At 45.0% G+C, this 27647-nt stretch overlaps 1 protein-coding gene across 1 annotated transcript in view; it reads right to left on the bottom strand.

The window, feature by feature from the left end:
• Positions 1-27647, bottom strand: part of STK24 (serine/threonine kinase 24) — a 115902-nt gene that overhangs the window by 48747 nt on the left and 39508 nt on the right. The window contains exon 2 of the mRNA XM_069758002.1: positions 6900-7130. Coding sequence (XP_069614103.1) covers positions 6900-7130 — 231 coding nt within the window. The remainder of the gene's footprint in view (positions 1-6899; positions 7131-27647) is intronic.

The following is a 27647-nucleotide window of genomic DNA, read 5'->3' on the forward strand; positions in this document are numbered from 1 at the left end:
GTCATATTCAGTGATGAATCGCGAATCTACATTGGGCAAGGCAATGATGCTGGAACTTTCGTTTGGTGCGGTTCCAATGAGATTTATACAGATGACTGCCTGAAGAGAACATGCAAATTTCCACAGTGATTGATGATATGGGGCTGCATGTCAGGTAAAGGCACTGGGGAGATGGCTGACATTACATCTTCAATAAATGCACAAGTTTATGTTGAGATTTTGGACATTTTTCTTATCCCATCAATTGAAAGGATGTTTGGGGATGATGAAATCATTTTTCAAGATGATAATGCATCCTGCCATAGAGCAGAAACAGTGAAAACATTCCTTGAAAAAAGACACATAAGGTCAATGTCATGGCCTGCAAATAGTCCGGATCTCAATCCAATTGAAAATATTTGGAAGTTGAAGAAAATGGTCCACGACAAGGCTCCAACCTGCAAACCTGATCTGGCAACAGCAATCAGAGAAAGTTGGAGCCAGATTGATGAAGACTGTTTGGCACTCAATAAGTCCATGCCTCAGAGACTGCAAGCTGTTATAAAAGCCAGAGGTGGTGCAACAAATTACTAGTGATGTCTTGGAGTGTTTTTTTGTTTGTTTATTTTTCATGATTCCATAATTTTTTCCTCAGAATTGAGTGACTCCATAATTTTTCCCCTATGCTTGGTTAAAAAAAGTAACCATTACTGACTACCACATTTTTTGTTTCTTTTAGTGTTTCTTAAAGCCAGAAAGTTGCCATTTGAAATGACTTTAGTTTTGTGCCATGTCTGTGATCTGCTTTTTTTCTACAAAATTAAACAACTGAATGAACATCCTCCAAAGCCGGTGATTTCATAATTTTTGCCAGAGGTTGTATATGCAAACTATATAGTAAAATCTGTTCACAAATACCCTTTAAACAACATCAATAATATTCCCACTTAAAAAGTCAAGGCCACAATGCACAGTCCATGGTTGTGTTTCAACAAGACCTTACTGCTGGGAATCTATGCAGCAGAATCATTACAGAAAAGATGCAGTTAAGGTACCGTCACATTTAGCGACGCTGCAGCGATCTAGACAACGATGCCGATCGCTGCAGCGTCGCTGTGTGGTCGCTGGAGAGCTGTCACACAGACAGCTCTCCAGCGACCAACAATGCAGAAGTCTCCGGGTAACCAGGGTAAACATTGGGTTACTAAGCCCAGGGCCGCGCTTAGTAACCCGATGTTTACCCTGGCTACCAGTGTAAATGTAAAAAAAAAACAAACACTACATACTTACATTCCGGTGTCTGTCCCCCGGCGTTCTGCTTCCCTGCACTGTGTAAACGCCAGCCGTAAAGCAGAGCTGTGACGTCACCGCTGTGCTTTACGGCCAGCCGGCACTCAGTCAGCGCAGGGAAGCAGAACGCCGAGGGACGCGACAGACACCGGAATGTAAGTATGTAGTGTTTGTTTTTTTTTACATTTACACTGGTAACCAGGGTAAACATCGGGTTACTAAGCGCGGCCCTGCGCTTAGTAACCCGATGTCTACCCTGGTTACCAGTGAAGACATCGCTGAATCGGCGTCACACACGCCGATTCAGCGATGTCTGCGGGAGATCCAGCGACGAAATAAAGTTCTGGCCTTTCTGCTCCGACCAACGATGTCACAGCAGGATCCAGATCGCTGCTACGTGTCAAACACAACGATATCGCTATCCAGGACGCTGCAACGTCACGGATCGCTAGCGATATCGTTGTTAAGTTGTTCAGTGTGAAGGTACCTTAAGTCATAGATTTATCTCCTTTTACTGATCAGAGTAAAATCCGTGACAATATCGACAGCATACATTGATATGCAGCGGATTTCAAATCATATTTGATTCACAGCACGTGAATGAGACGGAGATTTATTATTTTCAATGCTGCAACTCTAAGGCTATGTGCACATTAATGACCGGGCCAATTTTTACAATTCTGACCACTGTCCCTTTATGAGACTATAACTCTGGAATGCTTTAACGGATCCTGATGATTCTGACACTGTTTTCTTGTGACATGTTGTACTTCATGATAGTGGTAAAATTTATTTCATATTACTTACGTTTATTTGTGGAAAAAAATGGAAATTTGGTGAAAATATTGAAAATTTTGCAATTTTCCAACTTTGAATTTTTATGCCCTTAAATCAGAGATATATCACACAAAATACTTAATAAGTAACATTTCCCACATGTCTACTTTACATCAGCATAATTTTGGAACCAAATTTTTTTTTTGTTAGAGAGTTATAAGGGTTAAAAGTTGACCAGCAATTTCTCATTTTTACAACACCATTTTTTTTAAGGACCACATCACATTTGAAGTCACTTTGAGGGGTCTATATGATAGAAAATAACAAGTGTGACACCATTCTAAACACTGCACCCCTCAAGGTGCTCAAAACCACAAGTTTATTAACCCTTCAAATGTACGTCAGCTCCAATTTGTTTTAATTTACCAAGGGTAACAGGATAAATTGGACCCCAAAAGTTGTTGTGCAATTTGTCCTGAGTACGCTGATACCTCATATGTGGGGGTAAACCACTGTTTGGGCGCATGGCAAAGCTTGGAAGGGAAGGAGCGCCGTTTGACTTTTCAATGCAAAATTTACTGGAGTTGAGATGGGACGCCATGTTGCGTTTGGAGAGCCCCTGATGTACCTAAACATTGAAACCCCCCACAAATGACACCATTTTGGAAAGTAGACCCCCTAAGGAACTTATCTAGATGTGTTGTGAGAGCTTTGAACCCCCAAGTGTTTCACTACAGTTTATAACGCAGAGCTGTGAAAATAAAAATTCTTTTTTTTCCCACAAAAATAATTTTTTAGCCCCCAGTTTTGCATTTTCTCCAAAGGTAACAGAAGAAATTGGACCCCAAAAGTTGTTGTCCAATTTGTACCGAGTACGCAGATACCCCATATGTTTGGGTAAACCCCTGTTTGGGTGCACGGAAGAGCTTGGAAGGGTAGAAGCACTGTTTTACTTTTTCAACGCAGAATTGGCTGGAATTGAGATCGAACGCCATGTCGCGTTTGGAGAGCCCCTGATGTGCCTAAACAGTGGAAACCCCCAATTCTAACTGAAACACTAACCCAAACACACCCCTAACCCTAATACCAACCCTAACCATAACCCTAATCACACCCCTAACCCGAACATGCCCTTAACACTAATCCCAACCACACCGCTAAAACCAGCACACCCCTAACCCTAATCCAACCATAACCCTAACCACACCCCTAACCCTGACACACCCCTAACCCTAATCCCAACCCTAACTGTAGCCCCAACCCTAACTGTAGCCCCAACCTTAACTGTAGCCCCAACCCTAACTGTAGCCCCAACCCTAACTGTAGCCCCAACCCTAACTGTAGCCCCAACCCTAACTGTAGCCCCTACCCTAACTGTAGCCCCAACCTTAACTGTAGCCCCAACCCTAACTGTAGCCCCAACCCTAACTGTAGCCCCAACCCTAACTGCAGCCCCAACCCTAACTGTAGCCCCAACCTTAACTGTAGCCCCAACCCTAACTGTAGCCCCAACCCTAACTGTAGCCCCAACCTTAACTGTAGCCCCAACCCTAACTGTAGCCCCAACCCTAACTGCAGCCCCAACCGTAACTGCAGCCCCAACCGTAACTGCAGCCCCAACCCTAACTGTAGCCCCAACCCTAACCCCAACCCCAACCGTAGCCCCAACCCCAACTGTAGCACCAACCCAAACTGTAGCCCCAACCCTAACTGTAGCCCCAACCCTAACTGTAGCCCCAACCCTAACTGTAGCCCCAATCCTAACTGTAGCACTGTAGCCCCAACCCTAACCCTAAATTTAGCCCCAACCCTAACCCTAAATTTAGCCCCAACCCTAACTGAAGCCCTAACCCTAACCTTAATAGGAAAATGGAAATAAATACATTTTTTTAATTTTATTATTTTTCCCTAAGTAAGGGGGTGATGAAGGGGCGGTTTGATTTACTATTTATAGCGGGGGTTTTAGCAGATTTTTATGATTGGCAGCTGTCACACACTAAAAGACACTTTTTATTGCAAAAAATAGTTTTTGCACCTCCACATTTTGAGAGCTATAATTTTTCCATATTTTGGTCCACAGAGTCATGTGAGGTCTTGTTTTTTGCGGGACAAGTTGACATTTTTATTGGTACCATTTTTGGGCATGTGACATTTTTTGATCGCTTTTTATTCCGATTTTTGTGAGGCAGAATGACCAAAAACAAGCCATGAATTTCTTTGGGGGGGGGAGGGGGCGTTTATACTGTTCCATGTTTGGTAAAATTGATAAAGCAGTTTTATTCTTCGGGTCAGTACGATTACAGCGATACCTGATTTATATCTTTTTTTATGTTTTGCCACTTTTATAAAAAAAAAATATTTTAGATAATTATTTTTGCATCGTTTTATTCAGAGGACTATAACTTATTTTTTCGCTGATGATGCTGTATGGCGGCTCGATTTTTGCGGGACAAGATGTCGTTTTCATCGATACCATGGTTATTTATATCCGTCTTTTTGATCGCGTGTTATTCCACTTTTTGTTTGGCGGTATGATAATAAAGCATTACTTTTTGCCTCTTTTTTTTCTTTACGGTGTTCACTGAAGGGGTTAACTAGTGGGACAGTTTTATAGGTCGGGTCGTTACGGACGCGGCAATACTAAATATGTGTACTTTTTTTTGTTTGTTTTATTTAGATAAAGAAATGCATTTATTGGAACAATATTTTTTTTTTCTTTATTTAGGAATTTTTTTTAAAGTTTTTTTAGACATGTAAATATATTTCTTTTAACTTTGTAACATTGCGCCCGGAAGGGGGAAGGGGGGGTGGGGGTGGGGGTCGGGGGGGAAAGATTATGTTATAGTGTCAGAACACTGATCTGACACTTTGCACAGGCGCTTGCAAGCCACCTCCCTGCAGGACCTGGAAGGAGCACCGCGGCCATTTTGGATCCGGAGCCTGCGGGGAGGAGGAGGTAGGAGACTTTCAGAGCAACACGATCACATCGTGTTGCTCCGTGGGTCTCAGGGAAGCACGCAGGGAGCCCCTTCCCTGCGTAATGCTTCTCTGTGCTGCCGGAACACTGCGATCATGTTTGATTACAGTGTTCCGGGGGTTAATGTGCCACGAGCTGCCCGTCACATAGTGCCGAATGTGAGCTGTAATAATCAGCTGACACCCGGCAGCGATCGGCCGTGCTCCCCCCGTGAGCGTGGCTGATCGCCCATGACGTACTATCCAGTCACTGGGAATTAAGTCCCAGGTCACCTCGACGGGATAGTACTTCAAATGGGATTACGGTGTTAATAACGAGTGTCCCACGACGATCTCCCCTATAGAGCTGTCATATCAGGAGATGTGACAGCTCTATAGGCCTCCAGTGGCACACTGACAGGAGACAATGGCTCCTGCAGTGTTATCACTGAGGGTTCAGGCTCTCACTTAAAGGCACTGCTGCGTGAGAATTTTCCCACGTAGTGGTGCCGCAAGTGTCAGTATGAACTTTACTTTACTCACAGCGGCGGAGGGATACAGTGAGAAGGATACCATCCGTCATTGTATCCCGGAGCCCCTGGAGAGCGGTCACATCTGCCGATGTGACAGCTCTCCAAGGGAGATCGTTGTGGGACACTCGTTATTAAATGGATTACATCGGATCAGGGAGTATATTGTTGGCTTATTATTTTGAATTGTTTTTTACAGGTGATCGAGGGCTTTGGGGACTAGCTGTATGGGGAGTATGTACTATATACTGTATGTAAAACAACCACAAGATGGCAGTCAAATTACAGCCATCTTAAAGAAGCCAACCATAAGTAAAATTTTAAATTAATTTTATTAAAGACCAAAAATTAGAAACAATAAACATACATATTAAAAAAGCTACTTCCTTTAGACAGAGTCATACCCCATGGGGGAGCCGTGGAGAGAAACACACTATGTGCCGTGCCCAAACAAAAAGACCAAAGGAGTATTTGGAAAACTGCCTAACCATAGCCTGTACCAATTTATTAAAGCTCACAGACTCACATAGATCCCATATTAGGTGCTGATTGCATCCCCTTTTCTATCCATGCTACAGTACTTTGTGCAATTCATATCTTAAGGTAGTTTTATATACGGCTATAGCTTCTTCCGGGCGAAAGGGCAGAAAGGGCGAAATGCGCGTCGGGGCGCTGGGGAAACCGTGATAGTACGCACGCCACCGGAGATTCATCTATAGGTAACCGTATATGCCTGGCTTGCCTTATCATTGATTTTGAGATATGGGAGTGGTGTTTATCTGCAACGTGTGCACATAGCCTAATAAGCAACAGATTTCTGCCACACAAATTCACAAAAGAAAATCTGCTGTGTATATGAACTGTGGGAACACATCTCTAATGCTAGACTACAAAATATATTAAATACTCGTGCCCATTCGTTTTTCATATAAATAAGCCAAAAATAAGTTAGTGAACAGAACGATGTCACAAAAGGTCACAAGATATATTACATTATAGTCACCCCACTGGCGGACACAAAGAAAAAGCCTGTGTGCAGGAACAGTATATAGGCCATTGGCAGCACAGTAGCTTATCATAATGCACAATTCCAAATTTTGTAGGTGGAAATGGGCCCCATTACCTCCTGGACCCCTGTGCAGCTACATAGGTGGCACCAATGATATGTCCACCCAGAAAAGTGTTTGTAGTTGTTTACAAAACATTAAATGGTTGAGATAAGAGATTTCCCCGATTTCCATTGGAAGAACAGGACATCAGCAGGGCATTTTAGCTTTGGTCTTGCTCTTAATTGCATGGGCACAGCGACAATGATGCAGGTTATATACATGACCGACATAAGATATGATTGACATTGTAACTCCTTACCTTCAGATAGGACCCATAATACTTTGTCACAAATGGACTATCACACTGGCTTAGCACTGTAATTTCTTGCTGGATATCTTCTATTTCATCTTCCGCTTCTTCGAGATCTATAATTTTTATTGCTATAACTTTCTGAGTCCTATTGTCAATCCCTTTAAAAACTTCACCGAAAGACCCCTTGCCAATCTTTTCTAACTTTCTGAACAGTTCTTCAGGATCTGCCTTCAGATTCTACAGAAAAAAAAGATGAAGGTATTAATGAGAATGTAAAAACAAAACGCAACTTGTTGCATTCCCGTGCGGTCGACGGGTGCGTCAAACAAAGCATCTGCATACATCCGCATGTCCTGCGTACCCAATGTTAAAGAAGGTACACAGGACGCATGCAGAAGTATGCGGGGGCTTAACAGAGGACGTACGCAGCCCTACGCAAAGCACCCAAACGCTAATGTGAACCGGCCTTAGCTGTGCATAGAGGTGTTACAAGTGCTTCTCACTATATTAGAATATCATCAAAAAGTTAATTTACTTCAGCTCTTCAATACAATAAGTGAACTCATATTATATAGAGTCATTACAGAGTGACCTATTTCACGTGTTTATTTCTGTTAATGTTGATCATTATGGCTTACAGCCAATGAAACCCCAAAAGTCATTATCTCAGTAAATTAGAATATGTTATACACCAGCTTGAAAAATTATTTTAAAATCCGAAATGTATGTTCAGTAAATGCACTCAATGCTTGGTCGGGGCGCCTTTTGCATCAATTACTGCATCAATGCAGCGTGGAATGGATGCGATCAGCCTGCAGCACTGCTGAGGTGTTATGGATGCCCAGGTTGCTTTGATAGCAGTCTTCAGCTCATCTGCCTTGTTGGGTCTGGTGTCTCTCATCTTCCTCTTGGCAGTACCCCATAGATTCTCTATGGGGTTAAGGTCAGGCGAGTTTGCTGGCCAATCAAGCACAGTGATACTGTTGTTTTTAAACCAGGTATTGGTCCTTTTGGCAGTGTGGACAGGTGCCAAGTCCTGCTGGAGAATTAAATTTCCATCTCCAAAAAGCTTGTCGGCAGAGGGAAGCATGGAGTGCAGTAAAATTTCCTGGTAGACGGCTGCGCTGACTTTGGTCTTGATAAAACACAGTGGACCTACACCAGCAGATGACATATCTCCCCAAACCATCACGGATAGTGGAAACTTCACACTAAACCTCAAGCAGCTTAGATTGTGGCCTCTGCACTCTTCCTCCAGACTCTGGGACCTTGCTTTCCAAAATTAAATGCAAAATTTACTTTCATCTGAAAACAACACCTTGGACCACTGAGCAACAGTCCAGTTCTTTTTCTCCTTGGCCCAGGTAAGACGCTTCTAGTATTGTCTATTGGTCATGACTGGCTTGACATAAGGAATGTGACACTTGTAGCCCATGTCCTGGATACGTCTGTGTGTGGTGGCTCTTGAAGCAATGACTCCAGCAGCAGTCCACTCCTTGTGAATCTCCCCCAAACTTTTGAATGACCTTTTCTTACCAATTCTTAACACTTTTTCCTTCCACTCGCCTTTCCATTAATATGCTTGGATACAGTACTCAGTGAACAGCCAGCTTATTTAGTAATGATGACCTTTTTGTGGCTTTCCCTTCTTGTGGAGTGTGTCAATGACTGCCTTCTGGACATTATCAATTCAGCAGTCTTCCACATGATTGTGGAGCCTACAGAAACACACTAAGGGACCTTTCTAAATACTTAGGAAGCCTTTGCAGGTGTGTCTGTTAATTACTGTATATACAAGAGTATAAGCCAAGATTTTCAGCACATTTCTTTTTTAGCTGAAAATGCCACCCTCAGCTTATACTTGAGTCACTATCCCAAAAAATGGAGGGGGAGGGGCAGCGGCAGAGCAGCAGGTCACAGAGGCAGTAGCCAGCTGCTGCGGCTAAGGGTACCGTCACACTATACGATTTACCTACGATCACGACCAGCGATATGACCTGGCCGTGATCGTAGGTAAATCGTAGTGTGGTCGCTGGGGAGCTGTCACACAGACAGCTCTCCAGCGACCAACGATGCCGAGGTCCCTGGGTAACCAGGGTAAACATCGGGTAACTAAGCGCAGGACCGCGCTTAGTAACCCGATGTTTACCCTGGTTACAAGCGTAAAACTAAAAAAAAAAAAAAAAACAGCACATACTTACATTCTGGTGTCCGTCAGGTCCCTTGCCGTCTGCTTCCCGCACTCAGTGACTGCCGGCCGTAAAGTGAAAGTGAAAGCACAGCCGCTGTGCTCTGCTTTCACTTTACGGCCGGCAGTCACAGTGCGGGAAGCAGACGGCAAGGGACCTGACGGACACCAGAATGTAAGTATGTGCTGTTTGTTTTTTTTTAGTTTTACGCTTGTAACCAGGGTAAACATCGGGTAACTAAGCGCGGTCCTGCGCTTAGTTACCCGATGTTTACCCTGGTTACAAGCGAACGCATCGCTGGATCGCATCGCTAGATCGGTGTCACACACACCGATCTAGCGATGACAGCGGGAGATCCAGCGATGAAAGAAAGTTCTAAACGATCTGCTACGACGTACGATTCTCAGCAGGATCCCTGATCGCTGCTGCGTGTCAGACACAGCGATATCGTAACGATATCGCTGGAACGTCACGAATCGTACCGTCATAGCGATCGAAATGGCAGTGTGTGACGGTACCCTAACTCCTGTGCCCGCTGCTAAAGAGAAATGAATATTCACTGCACTGGCAGTGAATATTCATTTCTCTGTAATTACACACAGTGTCAGCGTCAGCCATCGACTTGTAGCTGTCGGCAAACACGTGTGCCCGCTACTTAAGAGAAATGAATATTCACCTCTCTCCACTCCCATAGGAGTGGAGAGAGGTGAATATTCATTTCTCTTAAGTAGCAGGCACATGTGACTGCCCGGCTGCAAGAAACCGTAGACTGACACGGTGCGTGCTACTAAAGAGCAATGAATACTCACTGCTCTCCACGCACATAGTACCGGTGTAAAGCGCAGTGAGTATTACGACAGCTCTGCTCTGCTTGACGTCCCTGCCATGCACTGTTTACAAGCTTAAAGCAGCTGTGGAACAAAACGCTGCGAGCGAGCGAAGTGAAGGTAAGTAGGATGGATTATTTTTTATGGGGGCTATGCATACAAGGATAGGGATAAGGAGTCATGAATAGAAGGATGGGAATGAGGAGCCATGCAGACAAGGATGGGGATGAGGATCCATGCAGACAAGGATGGGGATGAGGATCCATGCAGACAAGGTTGGGGATGAGGATCCATGCAGACAAGGATGGGGATGAGGATCCATGCAGACAAGGATGGGGATGAGGATCCATGCAGACAAGGATGGGGATGAGGATCCATGCAGACAAGGATGGGGATGAGGATCCATGCAGACAAGGATGGGGATGAGGATCCATGCAGACAAGGATGAGGATCCATGCAGACAAGGATGAGGATCCATGCAGACAAGGATGGGTATGAGGATCCATGCAGACAAGGATGGGGATGAGGATCCATGCAGACAAGGATGGGGATAAGGATCCATGTAGACAAGGATAGGGATAAGAATCCATGCAGACAAGTTTGGGGACAAGGATCCATGCAGACAAGGATGGGGACAAGGATCCATGCAGACAAGGATAGGGATAAGGATCCATGCAGACAAGGATGGGGATAAGGATCCATGCAGACAAGGATGGGGATAAGGATCCATGCAGACAAGGATGGGGATAAGGATCCATGCAGACAAGGATGGGGATAAGAAACCAAGCAGACAAGGATGGGGATAAGGATCTATGCAGACAAGGATGGGGATAAGGATCCAGGCAGACAAGTATGTTGATAAGGAGGACATGCATACAAGGATGGTGATAAGGAGGACATGCATACAAGGATAGAGATGAGGAGCCATGCAGACCAGGATAGAGATGAGGGGACAATGCATACCCGGCTTATACTCTAGTCATAACATTTTCCCAGTTTTTTGTAGCAAAATTAGGGTCCTTGGCTTATACTCAGGTCGGCTTATATTCGAGTATATACAGTATTCAAATTTACTGAGATAACGACTTTTGGGTTTTCATTGGCTGCAGGTCAAAATCATCAACATTAATAGAAATACATATTTGAAATAGATCACCGTTTGTAATGACTATATAACATATGAGTTTCACTTTTTCTATTGAAGAACTGAAATAAATGACAGTAACTTTTTGATTACATTCTAATTTAGTGAAGCCCATGCATCTGTCACTGTAATACTGCCTGTGATGATAATGAGATGTCTAAAAAGTCATCTGCAAACAGGAAGTATGAGTCTTAGGGCTCATGCTCACTTGCGTGAAATACGGCCGAGTCTCGCAGGTTAAAACCCGGCTCTGCCGCCGGCAGTCCAGAGCGGAGCGTGCTGCCGCACAGCAATACATGGAGCTACACGCTCCGCTCCCAAGTGCCGGCGGCAGAGCCAGGTGCTACCATGCGAGACTCGGCCGTATTTCACGCAAGTGAGTATGAGCCCTAAAAAGCCTCAATGGCCAGTTTGAAAACTGAAAAATTATCTATTTTTCTTTAAATACAAATCATATGTGAAAACATTGCAAAATTTCCAAAAATACATGTAAACACAAAAATCTGATTTAAATAATAGGGCGTTTTCGGATCATAGCTTCCCTTTAAGAACAGATAAACATACTCCAAATTCCACTTAGCAGTAGCTTCTTTTCATTTTATAATTCATCAGTGGTTCTAGGCTAAACATCTATGTACACTCTTTAGTGAAGAACATAGACATTTATCTTAAATGGGAAGTGGAAGATTAGACGTACTGTACATTGTTGCCCTCTACCAGAAAGTGCCACCCATGTCTGTCTATTATTGTAGCTCACCCCATTCAAGTTAATAGAACAGAACTTCAATACCAGATACATCCCATTAAGAGAAAAGTGGTTTTTTTTTCTTATGCTTTTTTTTCCCCTTTAAATACAGGGCCTGAGCCATGATCATAGAAACCTCTAGTACAGCATGATTACAAATACACAGAGAGAAGAGCTTGCCAGAATGAATCTTAATACCATAATGTACTATTGTGGCAGAATCACTGGTACAGGGCAGTCAGTAAAGTGTCAGCTCAGGAAGGGAATTATAAACTTGCAACACTCTTGTGTTCTTTAGGGTATCTACCTATGCTTACTTCACCCTTTGATTTGTTAATCCTGCATACAGGATTTCAGTGGGTCCTAGCAACCACCAAGGCGGTTTTGCATTATGTATTAGAGTTGGAATAAATAAACCTTCGTTATGTGTTAAAATACTGTATAGATACAGTGGGGCAAAAAAGTATTTAGTCAGTCAGCAATAGTGCAAGTTCCACCACTTAAAAAGATGAGAGGCGTCTGTAATTTACATCATAGGTAGACCTCAACTATGGGAGACAAACTGAGAAAAAAAAATCCAGAAAATCACATTGTCTGTTTTTTTATCATTTTTTTTGCATATTATGGTGGAAAATAAGTATTTGGTCAGAAACAAACAATCAAGATTTCTGGCTCTCACAGACCTGTAACTTCTTCTTTAAGAGTCTCTACTTTCCTCCACTCATTACCTGTAGTAATGGCACCTGTTTAAACTTGTTATCAGTATAAAAAGACACCTGTGCACACTCTCAAACAGTCTGACTCCAAGCTCCACTATGGTGAAGACCAAAGAACTGTCAAAGGACACCAGAAACAAAATTGTAGCCCTGCACCAGGCTGGGAAGACTGATTCTGCAATAGCCAACCAGCTTGGAGTGAAAAAATCAACAGTGGGAGCAATAATTAGAAAATGGAAGACATACAAGACCACTGATAATCTCCCTCGATCTGGGGCTCCACGCAAAATCCCACCCCGTGGGGTCAGAATGATCACAAGAACGGTGAGCAAAAATCCCAGAACCACGCGGGGGGACCTAGTGAATGAACTGCAGAGAGCTTGGACCAATGTAACAAGGCCTACCATAAGTAACACACTACGCCACCATGGACTCAGATCCTGCAGTGCCAGACGTGTCCCACTGCTTAAGCCAGTACATGTCCGGGCCCGTCTGAAGTTTGCTAGAGAGCATTTGGATGATCCAGAGGAGTTTTGGGAGAATGTCCTATGGTCTGATGAAACCAAACTGGAACTGTTTGGTAGAAACACAACTTGTCGTGTTTGGAGGAAAAGGAATACTGAGTTGCATCCATCAAACACCATACCTACTGTAAAGCATGGTGGTGGAAACATCATGCTTTGGGGCTGTTTCTCTGCAAAGGGGCCAGGACGACTGATCCGGGTACATGAAAGAATGAATGGGGCCATGTATCGTGAGATTTTGAGTGCAAACCTCCTTCCATCAGCAAGGGCATTGAAGATGAAACGTGGCTGGGTCTTTCAACATGACAATGATCCAAAGCACACCGCCAGGGCAACGAAGGAGTGGCTTCGTAAGAAGCATTTCAAGGTACTGGAGTGGCCTAGCCAGTCTCCAGATCTCAACCCTATAGAAAACCTTTGGAGGGAGTTGAAAGTCCGTGTTGCCAAGCGAAAAGCCAAAAACATCACTGCTCTAGAGGAGATCTGCATGGAGGAATGGGCCAACATACCAACAACAGTGTGTGGCAACCTTGTGAAGACTTACAGAAAACGTTTGACCTCTGTCATTGCCAACAAAGGATATATTACAAAGTATTGAGATGAAATTTTGTTTCTGACCAAATACTTATTTTCCACCATAATATGCAAATAAAATGTTAAAAAAACAGACAATGTGATTTTCTGGATTTTTTTTTCTCAGTTTGTCTCCCATAGTTGAGGTCTACCTATGATGTAAATTACAGACGCCTCTCATCTTTTTAAGTGGTGGAACTTGCACTATTGCTGACTGACTAAATACTTTTTTGCCCCACTGTATATCTTAAGCGGTTTCTAACAATTAGTGATGACACCATAACTTCCTGAAATTACTGGTGTCTTCCGCATGACTCACAAGGTGCAAACTTAGTTCAAACCCAGACCTATGGAATATTTTACTTTGCAAGAGTCAATTCTGTCCTTAGCAGTTTAATCTACCTTGAAAAGTACTTCGGTATTACAGTGAGTTTTAAAAAGGTTAAAATGTTTTTTCCAACCCTGTATCCCCCCTTCAAAAAGGGAAAAAAACATATATAAAAATGATATTAAAAGCCTGCTCAATTAGTGACATGCAAATGGTCATCTGCTGCTACCTGCATTTCACTGAAAGCCATAGGAAATTCTCTTGAGAACCTGCCATCAGTTTGACAAGGTAAATCCTGGAACCTGTCTTAGCTCTAGGAGTATGTGGACCACTGTGTCACATGATGAATTACCATCAACATCTATATATATAATGGCCTAAGGGTTTTTCCGTCTGTCTGTCCTGGAAATCCCGCGTGTCTGATTGGGCGGGGCCACCAGGCCTCGACCAATCAGCAACGGGCACAGCGACGATGATGTCATAATGGTTGCCATGGCGACGATGATGTCATAAAGGTTGCCTCGACCAATCAGCGACGGGCACAGTCTGCCGCGAATTCTGGAATCATCATTGTCCATATACTACGGGGACATGCATATTCTAGAATACCCGATGCGTTAGAATCGGGCCACAATCTAGTTACTATAAAATGACAGTTGATAGTTCATATAATTCCTATAACTATGCAGAGGTTTCCATAATCCACGACATGCCAGTAGCTTTAGCGCTTAGGGCTGTGTGTTGTCCAAACTATTTTTGGAAACAGATCATGCTGGTGGTAATCAATGAAAACCTTGACCAGACCACAGATCACATCAGTCACAGAGCAGCCGTATCTGTTATACCCAAGTTATACCCAAGTTAAGTCTTAGGCTAAGTTCACATTTGCGGTTGAGTCCGCAGCGTATTGTTCGCCATCGCAAACGCATGCAAAAACGCATGCAATACATGATAACTCAGCGTTTTTTTTATCAGCATCAGCTTATGCATGATGGCAAAAAACAGCAGTGTCTGAATGCGTTTTTACATGCGTTTGTGCTTTTTATGCGTATGCGATTCATATTTCCAGGGGGGCGTGTCTCAATGGGCATGTCTAAATCAGTTCCTGGACATGCGCAATCCGAAGTACGCAAGCGCATCGAACGTATGCGTATGCAGACATGCGTATGCATGCAATGGGGGCAGTACGGTGGTGTAGTGGTTAGCACTGCAGCCTTGCAGCGCTGGGGTCCTGGGTTCTAATCCCACCCAGGACAACATCTGCAAAGAGTTTGCATGTTCTCTCCGTGTTTGCGTGGGTTTCCTCCGGGCACTCCGGTTTCCTCCCACATTCCAAAGACATACTGATAGGGAATTTAGATTGTGAGCCCCATTGGGGACAGCGATGATGTGTGCAAAACTGTAAAGCTCTGCGGAATATGTTAGCGCTATATAAAAATAAAGATTATTATTATTATTATAGGGAGTAATGCGTTTTTTTGTAACGCACTCATCCGCATGCACATGCCTGCGCATATTTGACGGAAATTTGCTGCCTCAAAAACTGCAACATGGTGCGTTAGCTGCACCCCGCCGCACACAGCAAAAAAACACATGCGTAAGCAAAGGCAGGCGAACGCATGCAAACGCATGAACCTGAGTCTAAAATGTAAAAGATAGGAAATCAAGACGCATGCGGATGTATGTGTCAGAAAAGCGGCGGACAGAACCGCAAATGTGAAACTAACCTTAGTTTACCAATTTAAAAAAAAAACCTACTGGCCAGTTTAGTTTGACTGGCAGGACATTTTAAGCAAAGTAGTCTTATTTTCTGCTCAGCTCTTTGAAATGTGTTACCCAATATATATTAATATTATGATTTTTTATATATCTACTATATAATTGTCTAAGGGTCACATCCGTCTGTCTGTCTTTCTGTCACGGATATTCATTGGTCGCGGCGTCTGTCATGGAAATCCAAGTCGCTGATTGGTCGTGGCTGTTTTGCCACGACCAATCAGCGACCTGCACAGTCCGGCAGAAAAATGGCCACTCCTTCCTCCCCGCAGTCAGTGCCCTCTCCGTACTGCCCTCCAGTCAGCCCTCACACAGGGTTAATGCCAGCGTTAATGGACCGCGGTGTAACGCACTCCATTAACGCAGCTATTAACCCTGTGTGACCAACTTTTTACTATTGATGATGCGTATGCGGCATCAATAGTAAAAATATCTAATGTTACAAATAATAATAATAATAATAATAATAAAAAAAAGGTTATTCTCACCCTCCGCCGTTGCGTTCTCTCCTCGGCAGTGCAAGCGGCAGGTTCCGGGGCCAAGGATGGTATGCGGGAAGGACCTTCCATGACCTCACGGTCATGTGACCGCGACGTCATCACAGGTCCTGCGCACATCCAACCCTGGGACCGGAAGCTGCCGCGTGCACCGCACACAGGCGACAGGACTACAAGGGCTCCCTTGGAAGGTGAGTATATGTTTATTTTTTATTTTAACTCTTTTTTTAACCTGTTACATACGTGTCTGGGAAATATACTACGTGGCTGGGCAATATACTACGTGACTGGCCAATATACTACGTGACTGGGCAGTATACTACCCATTGCTCATTTATATCTTTTTTTTTATGTTTTGGCGCTTTTATACAATAAAAAATATTTTATATAAAAAATAATTATTTTTGCTTCGCTTTATAACTTTTATTTTTTCGCTGATGGCGCTGCATGGCAGCTCATTTTTTGCGGGACAAGATGACGTTTTCAGTGGTACCATTTTTTTTATATCCCTCTTTTTGATTGCGTGTTATTCCACATTTTGTTCGGTGGTATGAAAAAGCGTTGTTTATTGCCTCGTTTTTTTTTTTACGGTGTTCACTGAACAGGTTAACTAGTGGGACAGTTTTATATGTCGAGTCGTTACGGATGCGGCGATGCTAAATAGTTTTTTGTTTTAGATAAAGAAATGTATTTATTGGAACAATATATATATTTTTTTTCTTTATTTAGGATTTTTTTTTTTTTTACACATGTAAATATTTTTTTTTTTACTTGTTTACTTTTTCCCAGGGGGGGACATGACTATATAGTGTCGCTGATCTGACACTTTGCAGTGCACTGTGTCAGATCAGCAACCTGACAGGCACTGCAGGGAGGCTTGCAAGTGACCTCCCTGCAGGACCCGGAAGGAGCCCTGCAGCCATTTTGGATCCGGGTCTGCAGGGAGGAGGTAGGAGACCCTCGGAGCAATGCGATCACATCGCGTTGCTCCAAGGGTCTCAGGGAAGCGCGCAGGGAGCCCCCTCCCTGCGCGATACTTCGCTATGCCGCCGGAACGCTGCGATCATGTTTGATCGCAGTGTTCCGGGGGGTAATGTGCCAGGAGCAGTCCGTGAACGCACCTGGCACATAGTGCCGGATGTTAGCTGCAATAGTCATCTGACACCCTGCCCCGATCGGCCGCGCTCCCCCCGTGAGCGTGGCTGATCGGTGATGACGTACTATCCCGTCGGTGGTCATATGGGCCCATACCATCTCGACGGGATAGTAGTCATATGTCAGAAAGGGGTTAACAGAATCATTGTTCTTAAGACACCCATACTGTTAAGAGTTGTGACAAAGGTATCCTTAGAAATAGTGGTCTTGTAGTAAATCTTGCTTTCCTCCATGCACGGTAATATCAGCAATATATCCCATCTGGTGCTTGAAGATGGGGACAGCATGGGCCTTTGTGATTTCAAATGCCAGGGCTGAATTTCCATCCCAGTACCTGTTGCCATGCTTTGGGAACATTGCACACAGTTTTCTAATCAAAACATGAAGAGAAATGTATAGAATTTTTAACTACCATTCTTTACCGAAAATAAAAAATTAACATTGGGCTGTAGGAAAAAATAGCAGTGTACGCATTTGTCTTTATAAACTCACAATATATACCTTGACATATGTGTATTCAGCATTCCTGTGAATCACTAACCTAATATTTAGTTGTATACCGACAACTACACGCATATAGAGTCATCCAACTTCTGGCACCTGTCAACTTTTATTCCAGCCCAGGATGCTTTGACTACATCCCACAATTTTTTGGCATTTGTTGGCTTTGCCTCAGAAACTGAATTTTTAATGTTACCCCCAATAATGTTCTATCGAATTAAGGTGCGAGAATTGGGCTAGCCACTCCATAACCTCAATTTTGTTGGACTGGAACCAAGATTTTGCTAGTCTACTGGTGTGTTTAAGGTCGTCTTATTTAAACACCCATTTCAAGGGCATATATTCTTCAGCTTAAGGCATGATGACCTCGTCAAATATTTTAATATATGCAAACTGCACCATGATCCCTGGTATATGGTAAATAGGTCCGACACAATAGTAAGAGAAACATGCCCATTTCATGATGCTTGCACCACCAGGCTTCACTGTCTGCAGACTGTACGGTGGCTTGAAAGCAGTTTGTGGGTCGTCTGACGAACTGTCTGCGGCCCTTGGACCCAAAAAACTATTTTACTTTCATCAGTACACAAAAGGTTTCTCCATTTCTCTTTAGGCCAGTTCTTTGACAATTTCTATCCACTTCAGTACATGTCCTTTTTTTCAACAGTGGGACTTTGAAGGGACTTCTTGCTTCACACAAGCATCTTCTGTCACCAGTACTCACAGGTAACTTGAGACTGTCTTCGATCATCCTGGAGCTAATAATTGGCTGAGCCTTTGCCATTCTGGCTATACTTCCATCCATTCAAATGGTAGTCTTCAGTTTTCTTCCACGTCTCTCTGGTTAGGCTTTCCATATTTAGCTGAGCAGTCTATCAGTCTGCAGTTTATAAGTTTTACTCTCCCGGATCAACTTTTTAATCAAAGTACGCTGTTCTTCTGAACAATGTCTGGAACGACGAATATTTCTCAGGCTTTCAAGGAGAAATGCATGTACAACATTTCCTGGCTTCACCCTTAAATAAGGGCTACATGATTCATACCAGTTTCTTCACAAAATGATTGACCTCACCAGTAGTGTAGCTACCGGGGGAGGCAGAGGGGGCGGTCTGTGGCAGAGCAGGGAGAATCAATCTCACTGCTCTGCCGCTATAGGGCCCCTGAGCAGGTGGGGGGGGGAGGGCGCGGTGCCAGCAGTGGGCCCCCCGCCTGTCATCGCAAGGTCAGCTGTATCGGTATCTAGCCGATACAGCTCACCGCATTGATCAGAGAAGGAGCGTTAGGGTATGTGCACACGTTCAGGTTTTTTCGCGATAAAAACGCATTACAAACTGCAGACATATGCATCCTATCATTTAGAATCCATTCTGCAATGTTTGTGCACATGATGCGTTTTTTGCCGCAAAAAAATGCATTGCGGTAAAAAAAGCAGCTTGTTCATTAATTTTGCAGATTTTTCGCGTTTTTCCCGCTATTCTATGCATTGGGAAAAAACGCACAAAAAACGCATGCGGACTTCTGGCAGAAATGTCCGGTTTTTGTCAGGAAATTTCTGCTAGAAAATCCTGACGTGTGCACATACCCTTACGCTCTCTCTCCCATCTCCCTGTCAGCGTCTGGTGTTGCCGACACTGACAGCGGGCGCGATGACGTCACTGTCCGATGCCCGCTGTCAAGAGATGAGCGGGAGCTCGGAGCACCGCTGGAACAAGGAGGAAGAGAGGTGTGGCCATTATACAGTATGGAGCATCGTGTGTGGCCATTATACAGTATGGAGCATCATGTGTGGCCATTATACAGTATGAAGCATCATGTGTGGCTATTACACAGTATGAAGCATCATGCGTGGCCATTACACAGTATAGAGCATCATGTGTGGCCATTATACAGTATGTAGCACTGTGTGGCCATATTTTTTGGTTTATAATTATTGTATATGAAACAGTGTGATCAGCAGTGCTAAATGAGTGTAGTTGGGACATGGCTATGGGTGTGACTAGTTGTGAAACGAGTGTGGTCAGAGGCATGGCCTAAAACTTGCCGCTACGCGCGCCGCAAACTTTATATCTCTTTCCCTTCTTCAAAAGTTGGGAGGTATGGTACCGCATTTGCCAGATCTCAGCAAGTGCCGCAAATCCCATAGGGAATGAATGAGGCCGAACGCAGTGTTGCCGTAAGTGATCCGTTACGCAGCAGATGCAGAAAAACTGCCGGATCTGCTGCAAAACTCTGCTTTCACATCAGCAATTCTTTCCAAAGTCACTGCTGATAGTGTCATACTCACCAAAGGGGGAGGCAGCACTAAAAGTGCCTAAGGCAGCAGAAACTCTAAATACGGCCCTGCCTATAGGGGTGCTGCCTTATACTACAGGGTCTGCCTATGGGGGTGCTGCCTTATACTACAGGGTCTGCCTATGGGGGTGCTGCCTTATACTACAGGGTCTGCCTATGGGGGTGCTGCCTTATACTACAGCGTCTGCCTATAGGGGTGCTGCCTTATACTACAGGGTCTGCCTATGGGGGTTATGCCTTATACTACATGGTCTGCCTATGGGGGTGCTGCCTTATACTGCAGGGTCTGCCTATGGGGGTGCTGCCTTAGGCTACGTTCACATTGGCGTTCCGCCAATGTGCGTCGCTGTTGCGGCGGCGACGCAGCGGCGACGCGCCCCTATGTTTAACATAGGGGACGCGTGCGTTTTTAGGGTGGCGTTTTTCGACACTTGCGTCGTTTCCGACGCTAGCGTCGGACGCAAGAAAATGCAACAAGTTGCATTTTCTGTGCGTCCGATTTTGGTCAAAAAACGACGCACGCGTCGCAAAACGCGCGCGTTTTTGCGTGCGTTTTTTCGTGCGTCGCGTCGCCGACGCAGGGCGGCGCAACGCTAGTGTGAACGTAGCCTTATACTGCAGGGTCTGCCTATAGGGGTGCTGTCTTATACTACAGGGTCTGCCTATGGGGGTGCTGCTTTATACTGCAGGGAATGCCTATAGGGGTACTGTCTTATACTACAGGGTCTGCCTGTAGGGTACTGTCTAATACTATACTGTCTAATACTATATACGATAATGTCTATAAAAGGTGGAAGGAGATGACCACGTTGCCGCCTTACATATTACGTCTATGGAGACGTCCGCTCTTTCCGCCCAGGATGAGGCCATGGCTCGAGTGGAGTGGGCCCTGATGCCATCTGGTGGTGTCTGGCCTTTAGCAGTATAAGCAAGATATATGGCATCTCTTATCCATCTGGCGATAGACGCTTTAGTTACACTCGCCCCTTTCCTTGGATTCTGAAAGGAGACAAACAGAGCCCTACTCTGCCTCCATTGTTCTGTCTTGTGTAGATATTCTAATAGAGTTCTTCTGACATCTAACATGTGATATTTCTGCTCGTCAGCTGAATTCGGATTGTCGCAGAAAGATGGTAAAATTATTTCCTGACTTCTATGAAATTTGGAAGCTACTTTTGGTAGGTATGCTGGGTCTGGTTTTAATACTACCCTATCTTGAAAGACCATTAAATAAGGAGGATCTATCGACAAAGCTTGTAAGTCACTCACTCTCCTAGCAGAGGTCAGGGCTACTAGGAAGGCTGTTTTTAAAGTTAAATTTTTTATGGAGACAGAATCTAATGGCTCAAAGGGGGGTTCTGTTAAGGCGTCTAAAACCAAATTTAAATCCCATGGTGGTAATCTAGGGATAAATACTGGGTTACTACGTTCAGTGGCCCTAATAAATCGGGAAACCCATCTATTTCCCGCCACATCGCTGTTATACAACGCTCCCAAAGCTGATACTTGGACTCTAAGGGTATTTACCGCCAAGCCCAATTCTCGGCTCTTCTGTAAAAACTCCAGAATAGCCGGAATTGGGACCTTGCCTGAAAAGGGATTTTGGTAGAAGGCAAGGAACTTTTTCCAAGTTTTAGCATAGATTTTAGTGGTAACTTCTTTCTGGCTATTTAAAAGGGTAGATATGAGAGCCTCTGAAAACCCTCTTCTCCTCAATAACTCCCTCTCAAATTCCACGCCGTCAGATGCAGGGATTCCACATTGGGGTAACGGAATGGACCCTGAGAAAGAAGCTCCGGGCTGGTCGGCAGTACCCAGGGGTCGGACACAGACATTGCCCTGAGTAACGAGAACCATGCCCTCCTGGGCCAAAAGGGGGCAATCAGGATCACTCTCGCTCTCTCCTCCCTGATCTTCCTGAGGACTATAGGGATCAGACACATTGGAGGGAACGCATAAGCCAGAGGGAAATCCCAGTGTATTTGAAGGGAGTCTATTATACAGGGCTTGTCCGCCACCTGAAGAGAAGCGAACTTCCTGGTCTGTCTGTTCTCTCTCGTTGCAAATAGATCGATAACGGGCAACCCCCATAGGTCTACTATCTGTTTGAACACCCGTCGATTCAGAACCCATTCTCCCTGACGTAGAGAATGACGGCTGAGGTAATCTGCTTCTGTGTTGAGCTCTCCCCGAATGTGAACAGCTGATAGAGAGCGAAAGTGGGCTTCGGCTACTTTGAGTATGTCTGTGGCGGTGTTCATTAGGGATCTTGACCTTGTACTCCTTTGATGGTTGAGATACGCCACTACTGTTGTGTTGTCTGTCTGGACTCTTACATGTGAATCCTGCAGAGATGGAAGCAACCTGAGTAAGGCCTTCTTTACTGCCGTGAGCTCTTTCCAATTTGAGGACTCTTGAGCCTCTAAGAGAGACCATTGCCCTTGAGTCCAAACATCTCCTATATGAGCTCCCCAACCTATTGGACTGGCATCGGTTGTGACCGTGTTGTCTGGTACTATACTCCAGCGTACTCCTTTTTCTAAATGTCTCCTGTTTAACCACCATCTCAGACTGTGTAGAGTGGCGGTGGACAGCCTGAGTCTTCCGCCTAATTACCCTTGAAGACTCCTCTCTGCATCCAAGACTTGGGCCTGCAACACCCGAGTGTGGAATTGAGCCCACTGGACGGCTGGTATGCAAGACGTTAGGGAACCCAGAAGGGACATAGCGTCTCTTAAAGTCAGATCTGGCTTCCTTGTTACCGTACTGACTTTGTGCACAATCCTCTGCTTTTTGTCTTCCGGAAGGAAACATTGTTGCTCTTCCGAATCTAGCAGAATACCCAGGAAGGTCTGAGTTGTTGATGGTTCCAATCTCGATTTTTCCATATTGACTATCCACCCCAAGTCCTGTAAGGAAGATATTACATGATTTAGGTGAGTACTACACTGAAAAAACGAATTTCCCACTACCAGGAAGTCATCCAAGTAGGGTACAATTAATGTATCCTGTTCTCTGACATGGGCCATTACTTCCGCCATGACAAACTGAAAGTGTCTGACCTGGTCGTTTAAGCGCACCGCCATTCTAAGGAATTGTTGATGATCCTGGTGAATGGGCAGATGGTAATACGCATCTTTTAAATCCAGGACTGTCATATAACATCTGGGAAAAAGAAGTTTAGTCGCCGTTTTAATAGATTCCATCTTAAAGGCATGATAATTTAGATGTTTGTTCAATCTCCGTAAATTTATGATGGTTCGAAAGGATCCATCTGGCTTGGAGATTAAAAATAAAGGGGAATAGAACCCTTTCCCCTGCTGATGTTTCGGAACCTCCACTATAACTTCCTTCCGTCTTAACATATTGACCTCTTTTTCAAGGGCTTTTTGTTGGTTTAAGGAATCAGGGGCAGTCAAGATATAAAAATCAGAAGGTTTCTCCCGAAACTCTAATTTTAACCCTGAATCAATTATACCTAAAACCCAATTGCTCGCAGTTATTTTAGCCCACTGCGCATGGAAATATTCTGCCCCCTACTGGAAGATCTTTACTAGCGATAATTTCTTCTTCTTCTTGAGGAAGATGATGAGGCATTAAAGTCCGAACCTTTCTTTTTCGGGTCTGTGGGTTCCCAGTCTCGGTTGTGGTAAGGTCTTCGGTATTGAAAGCGTCTCCTGAAGGTATTCCTAAAGGTAGGATTGAAAGCTTTAGGAAAACCTTTCTTCCTATCCTCAGCTTTAGCTAGGATATCATCCAATACCAGGCCAAACAGGTACTCACCCCTACACGGTATTGTACACAGTTTACTAAGAGCAGAAACATGCGGCAGCACTCACCCTGTAGTGGTCCAATGCTTTTATTCAAGACATGAGGATTTACAGCTTCACGGTCCGAGGGAGTGCAGGTGAACGGGAGGTGAGCAGGGAACGACGACGGCCGTTTCACCTGTTGAAGCGCTTGATCAGCGTGAAACGGCCGTCGTCGTTCCCTGCTCACCTCCCGTTCACCTGCACTCCCTCTCGGACCGTGAAGCTGTAAATCCTCATGTCTTGAATAAAAGCATTGGACCACTAGAGGGTGAGTGCTGCCGCATTTTTCTGCTCTTAGTCATATGTACAAAGTTGTCTTCCATGCGAGCACCCCCTGCACTGAAGGCTGATTGCTGTGAATCATCGCCGCTGATCTGCTGAAAGATAAGGCTGTGCAGCTCGACCTTTTTTTCTTTTTGTCTTGGATTGTACACAGTTTAGCTCTCGCCTGGGCATCTCCTTTCCAGGTTTTAAGCCATAAAGCTCGGCGAGCCGCGTTTGCGAGGCCTGCTGATCTTGCCGCTAATTTTAAAGAATCCACCGATGCATCCGCTAAATACACCACCCCTTCCCGTATTTGCGAAAGGGAGTTCAGCATCTTGTCTCTGGGCACCTTGGATTTCAGCTGTTCCTCCAGCTGTGATATCCACACCATGACGGATCTAGCCGTACACGTGCTAGAGATAGCAGGCTTAAACGCTCCCGCAGATGATTCCCACACTTTTTTCAAAAACATGTCGGCCTTTCTATCCGACGGATCTTTCAGAAGGCCCACATCCTCCAGCGGCAAAGCACCGGCTTTAGACGTAGAAGCCACCGCTGCATCCACTTTTGGAACTTTCATCCATTCTGCCAGATCATTGTCGTCAAAGGGATATCTTCTCTTGGCTGATGACGGCAGGAAACCTTTATCCTGCTTATCCCATTCCCGCTTTATAAGGGACTTAACTGTATCTACCACCGGGAATGCCTTACGACTCTTCTGGCACAAGCCCGCAAACATTATGTCCTGTGCGGACCTTGGTTCCTTGCTCTCTGCAACACCCATGGTAGTTCGGACTCCTTTAACTAACATGTCCATGTTCTCCACCGAGAAACAAGGCCTTCCCTCTTCATCTGAGGAGTATGGAGATGAGGAGCGGGAACATTCCCCTTCTTGTAGGGACAGACTAGATCCTGGAGATAAGTCCCTGCCCGACCTTTCCTGGCGGCTGCCTCTAAGGGAATAACTTATTTCCTCCCTGATGACCGCTCTAAGGTCTGATGACCAAAGGGGAGCTTCCTCTTCTAAGGTCTGACAGATGCAAGCCTGACAAAGCCTCTTGGTATAACTGTCAGGCATTGGAGTCATGCATAGAGCACATTGCTTGTGCTTAGATTTAGCTGCTTTTTTCCCCTAAAACAAAGCACAAATAACAGACCATATCAGCACCAGGTGTCTAGTTAACACTCACCATTAAGGCTGACTCTGTGAATACTGGTTCTGGAGGAGTAGGATCCAAATGTGACGCTGGGGCGCTCGCACGCTGCTGCCCCCGTACCACGCTGCTGCTGCTTCTCCTTGAGCGGCCGCTACCGCTCTTACTGCGCTGCTCCGTTCCCTCTCCATGAGAGTGCTCGGCGTCCCCTACTGAGGACATGGCTGCACAACTCATTCCATAGGCGCCGCTCTTTTACAGCGCTGCAGCGCTCCTCCCCCGGCTAACCCCGGAAGTGCACTAACTACTTCCGGGTTCACCAGCGCCGGTGTGGACGCTGCACACCGCGCTCAACTGCGGACCAGGACGGCACTGCCCGACTCCTGGGACGCGCTCCGTATGGCCAGACGAGGGGGGGTCTGCGCGCAGGACACCCCCGACGCTGCTCCCGAGCCCCCGATTCTGCCGTTCTTAAAGATACTGCGCAGAGGCATGGAGGCCTGGGGTAAGACTGCTGCTGCAGGCTCCCGCCGTCCGGAAAGGAACCCAAACTGGAGTGGTGAGGGGGACCGCCCCTTTAAATCCTGTAGGTTCCTGTCCGGAAGGTGGGCGGATCCCCTCTCTCGTAGGGGTGCTGTCGTGGCGATAGGAAAATGAACGATTCCATCAGAAAGAATGTCAGCGGTAAGTCATTATCTGTAACTGTGCTGTGATCTCTTATATGTTCTGTAGGGCTGGTATCTACCACTGACCATATGGCGGTAATATCCATGTTGGTCTTTATATAGAGACTAGATGGTGACCCGATTCCAAGGCATCGGGTATTCTAGAATATGTACAGGTCCTTCTCAAAAAATTAGCATATAGTGTTAAATTTCATTATTTACCATAATGTAATGATTACAATTAAACTTTCATATATTATAGATTCATTATCCACCAACTGAAATTTGTCAGGTCTTTTATTGTTTAAATACTGATGATTTTGGCATACAACTCCTGATAACCCAAAAAACCTGTCTCAATAAATTAGCATATCAAGAAAAGGTTCTCTAAACGACCTATTACCCTAATCTTCTGAATCAACTAATTAACTCTAAACACATGCAAAAGATACCTGAGGCTTTTATAAACTCCCTGCCTGGTTCATTACTCAAAACCCCCATCATGGGTAAGACTAGCGACCTGACAGATGTCAAGAAGGCCATCATTGACACCCTCAAGCAAGAGGGTAAGACCCAGAAAGAAATTTCTCAACAAATAGGCTGTTCCCAGAGTGCTGTATCAAGGCACCTCAATGGTAAGTCTGTTGGAAGGAAACAATGTGGCAGAAAACGCTGTACAACGAGAAGAGGAGACCGGACCCTGAGGAAGATTGTGGAGAAGGACCGATTCCAGACCTTGGGGAACCTGAGGAAGCAGTGGACTGAGTCTGGTGTGGAAACATCCAGAGCCACCGTGCACAGGCGTGTGCAGGAAATGGGCTACAGGTGCCGCATTCCCCAGGTAAAGCCACTTTTGAACCATAAACAGCGGCAGAGGCGCCTGACCTGGGCTACAGAGAAGCAGCACTGGACTGTTGCTAAGTGGTCCCAAGTACTTTTTTCTGATGAAAGCAAATTTTGCATGTCATTCGGAAATCAAGGTGCCAGAGTCTGGAGGAAGACTGGGGAGAAGGAAATGCCAAAATGCCTGAAGTCCAGTGTCAAGTACCCACAGTCAGTGATGGTGTGGGGTGCCATGTCAGCTGCTGGTGTTGGTCCACTGTGTTTCATCAAGGGCAGGGTCAATGCAGCTAGCTATCAGGAGATTTTGGAGCACTTCATGCTTCCATCGGCTGAAATGCTTTATGGAGATGAAGATTTCATTTTTCAGCACGACCTGGCACCTGCTCACAGTGCCAAAACCACTGGTAAATGGTTTACTGACCATGGTATTACTGTGCTCAATTGGCTTGCCAACTCTCCTGACCTGAACCCCATAGAGAATCTGTGGGATATTGTGAAGAGAAAGTTGAGAGACGCAAGACCCAACACTCTGGATGAGCTTAAGGCCGCTATTGAAGCATCCTGGGCCTCCATAACATCTCAGCAGTGTCACAGGCTGATTGCCTCCATGCCACGCCGCATTGAAGCAGTCATTTCTGCCAAAGGATTCCCGACCAAGTATTGAGTGCATAACTGAACATTATTATTTGTTGGTTTTTTTGTTTGTTATTAAAAAACACTTTTATTTGATTGGATGGGTGAAATATGCT

The sequence above is a fragment of the Ranitomeya imitator genome, chromosome 3, assembly GCF_032444005.1.
Source record: "Ranitomeya imitator isolate aRanImi1 chromosome 3, aRanImi1.pri, whole genome shotgun sequence".
Classification (NCBI taxonomy): Eukaryota; Metazoa; Chordata; class Amphibia; order Anura; family Dendrobatidae; genus Ranitomeya; species Ranitomeya imitator.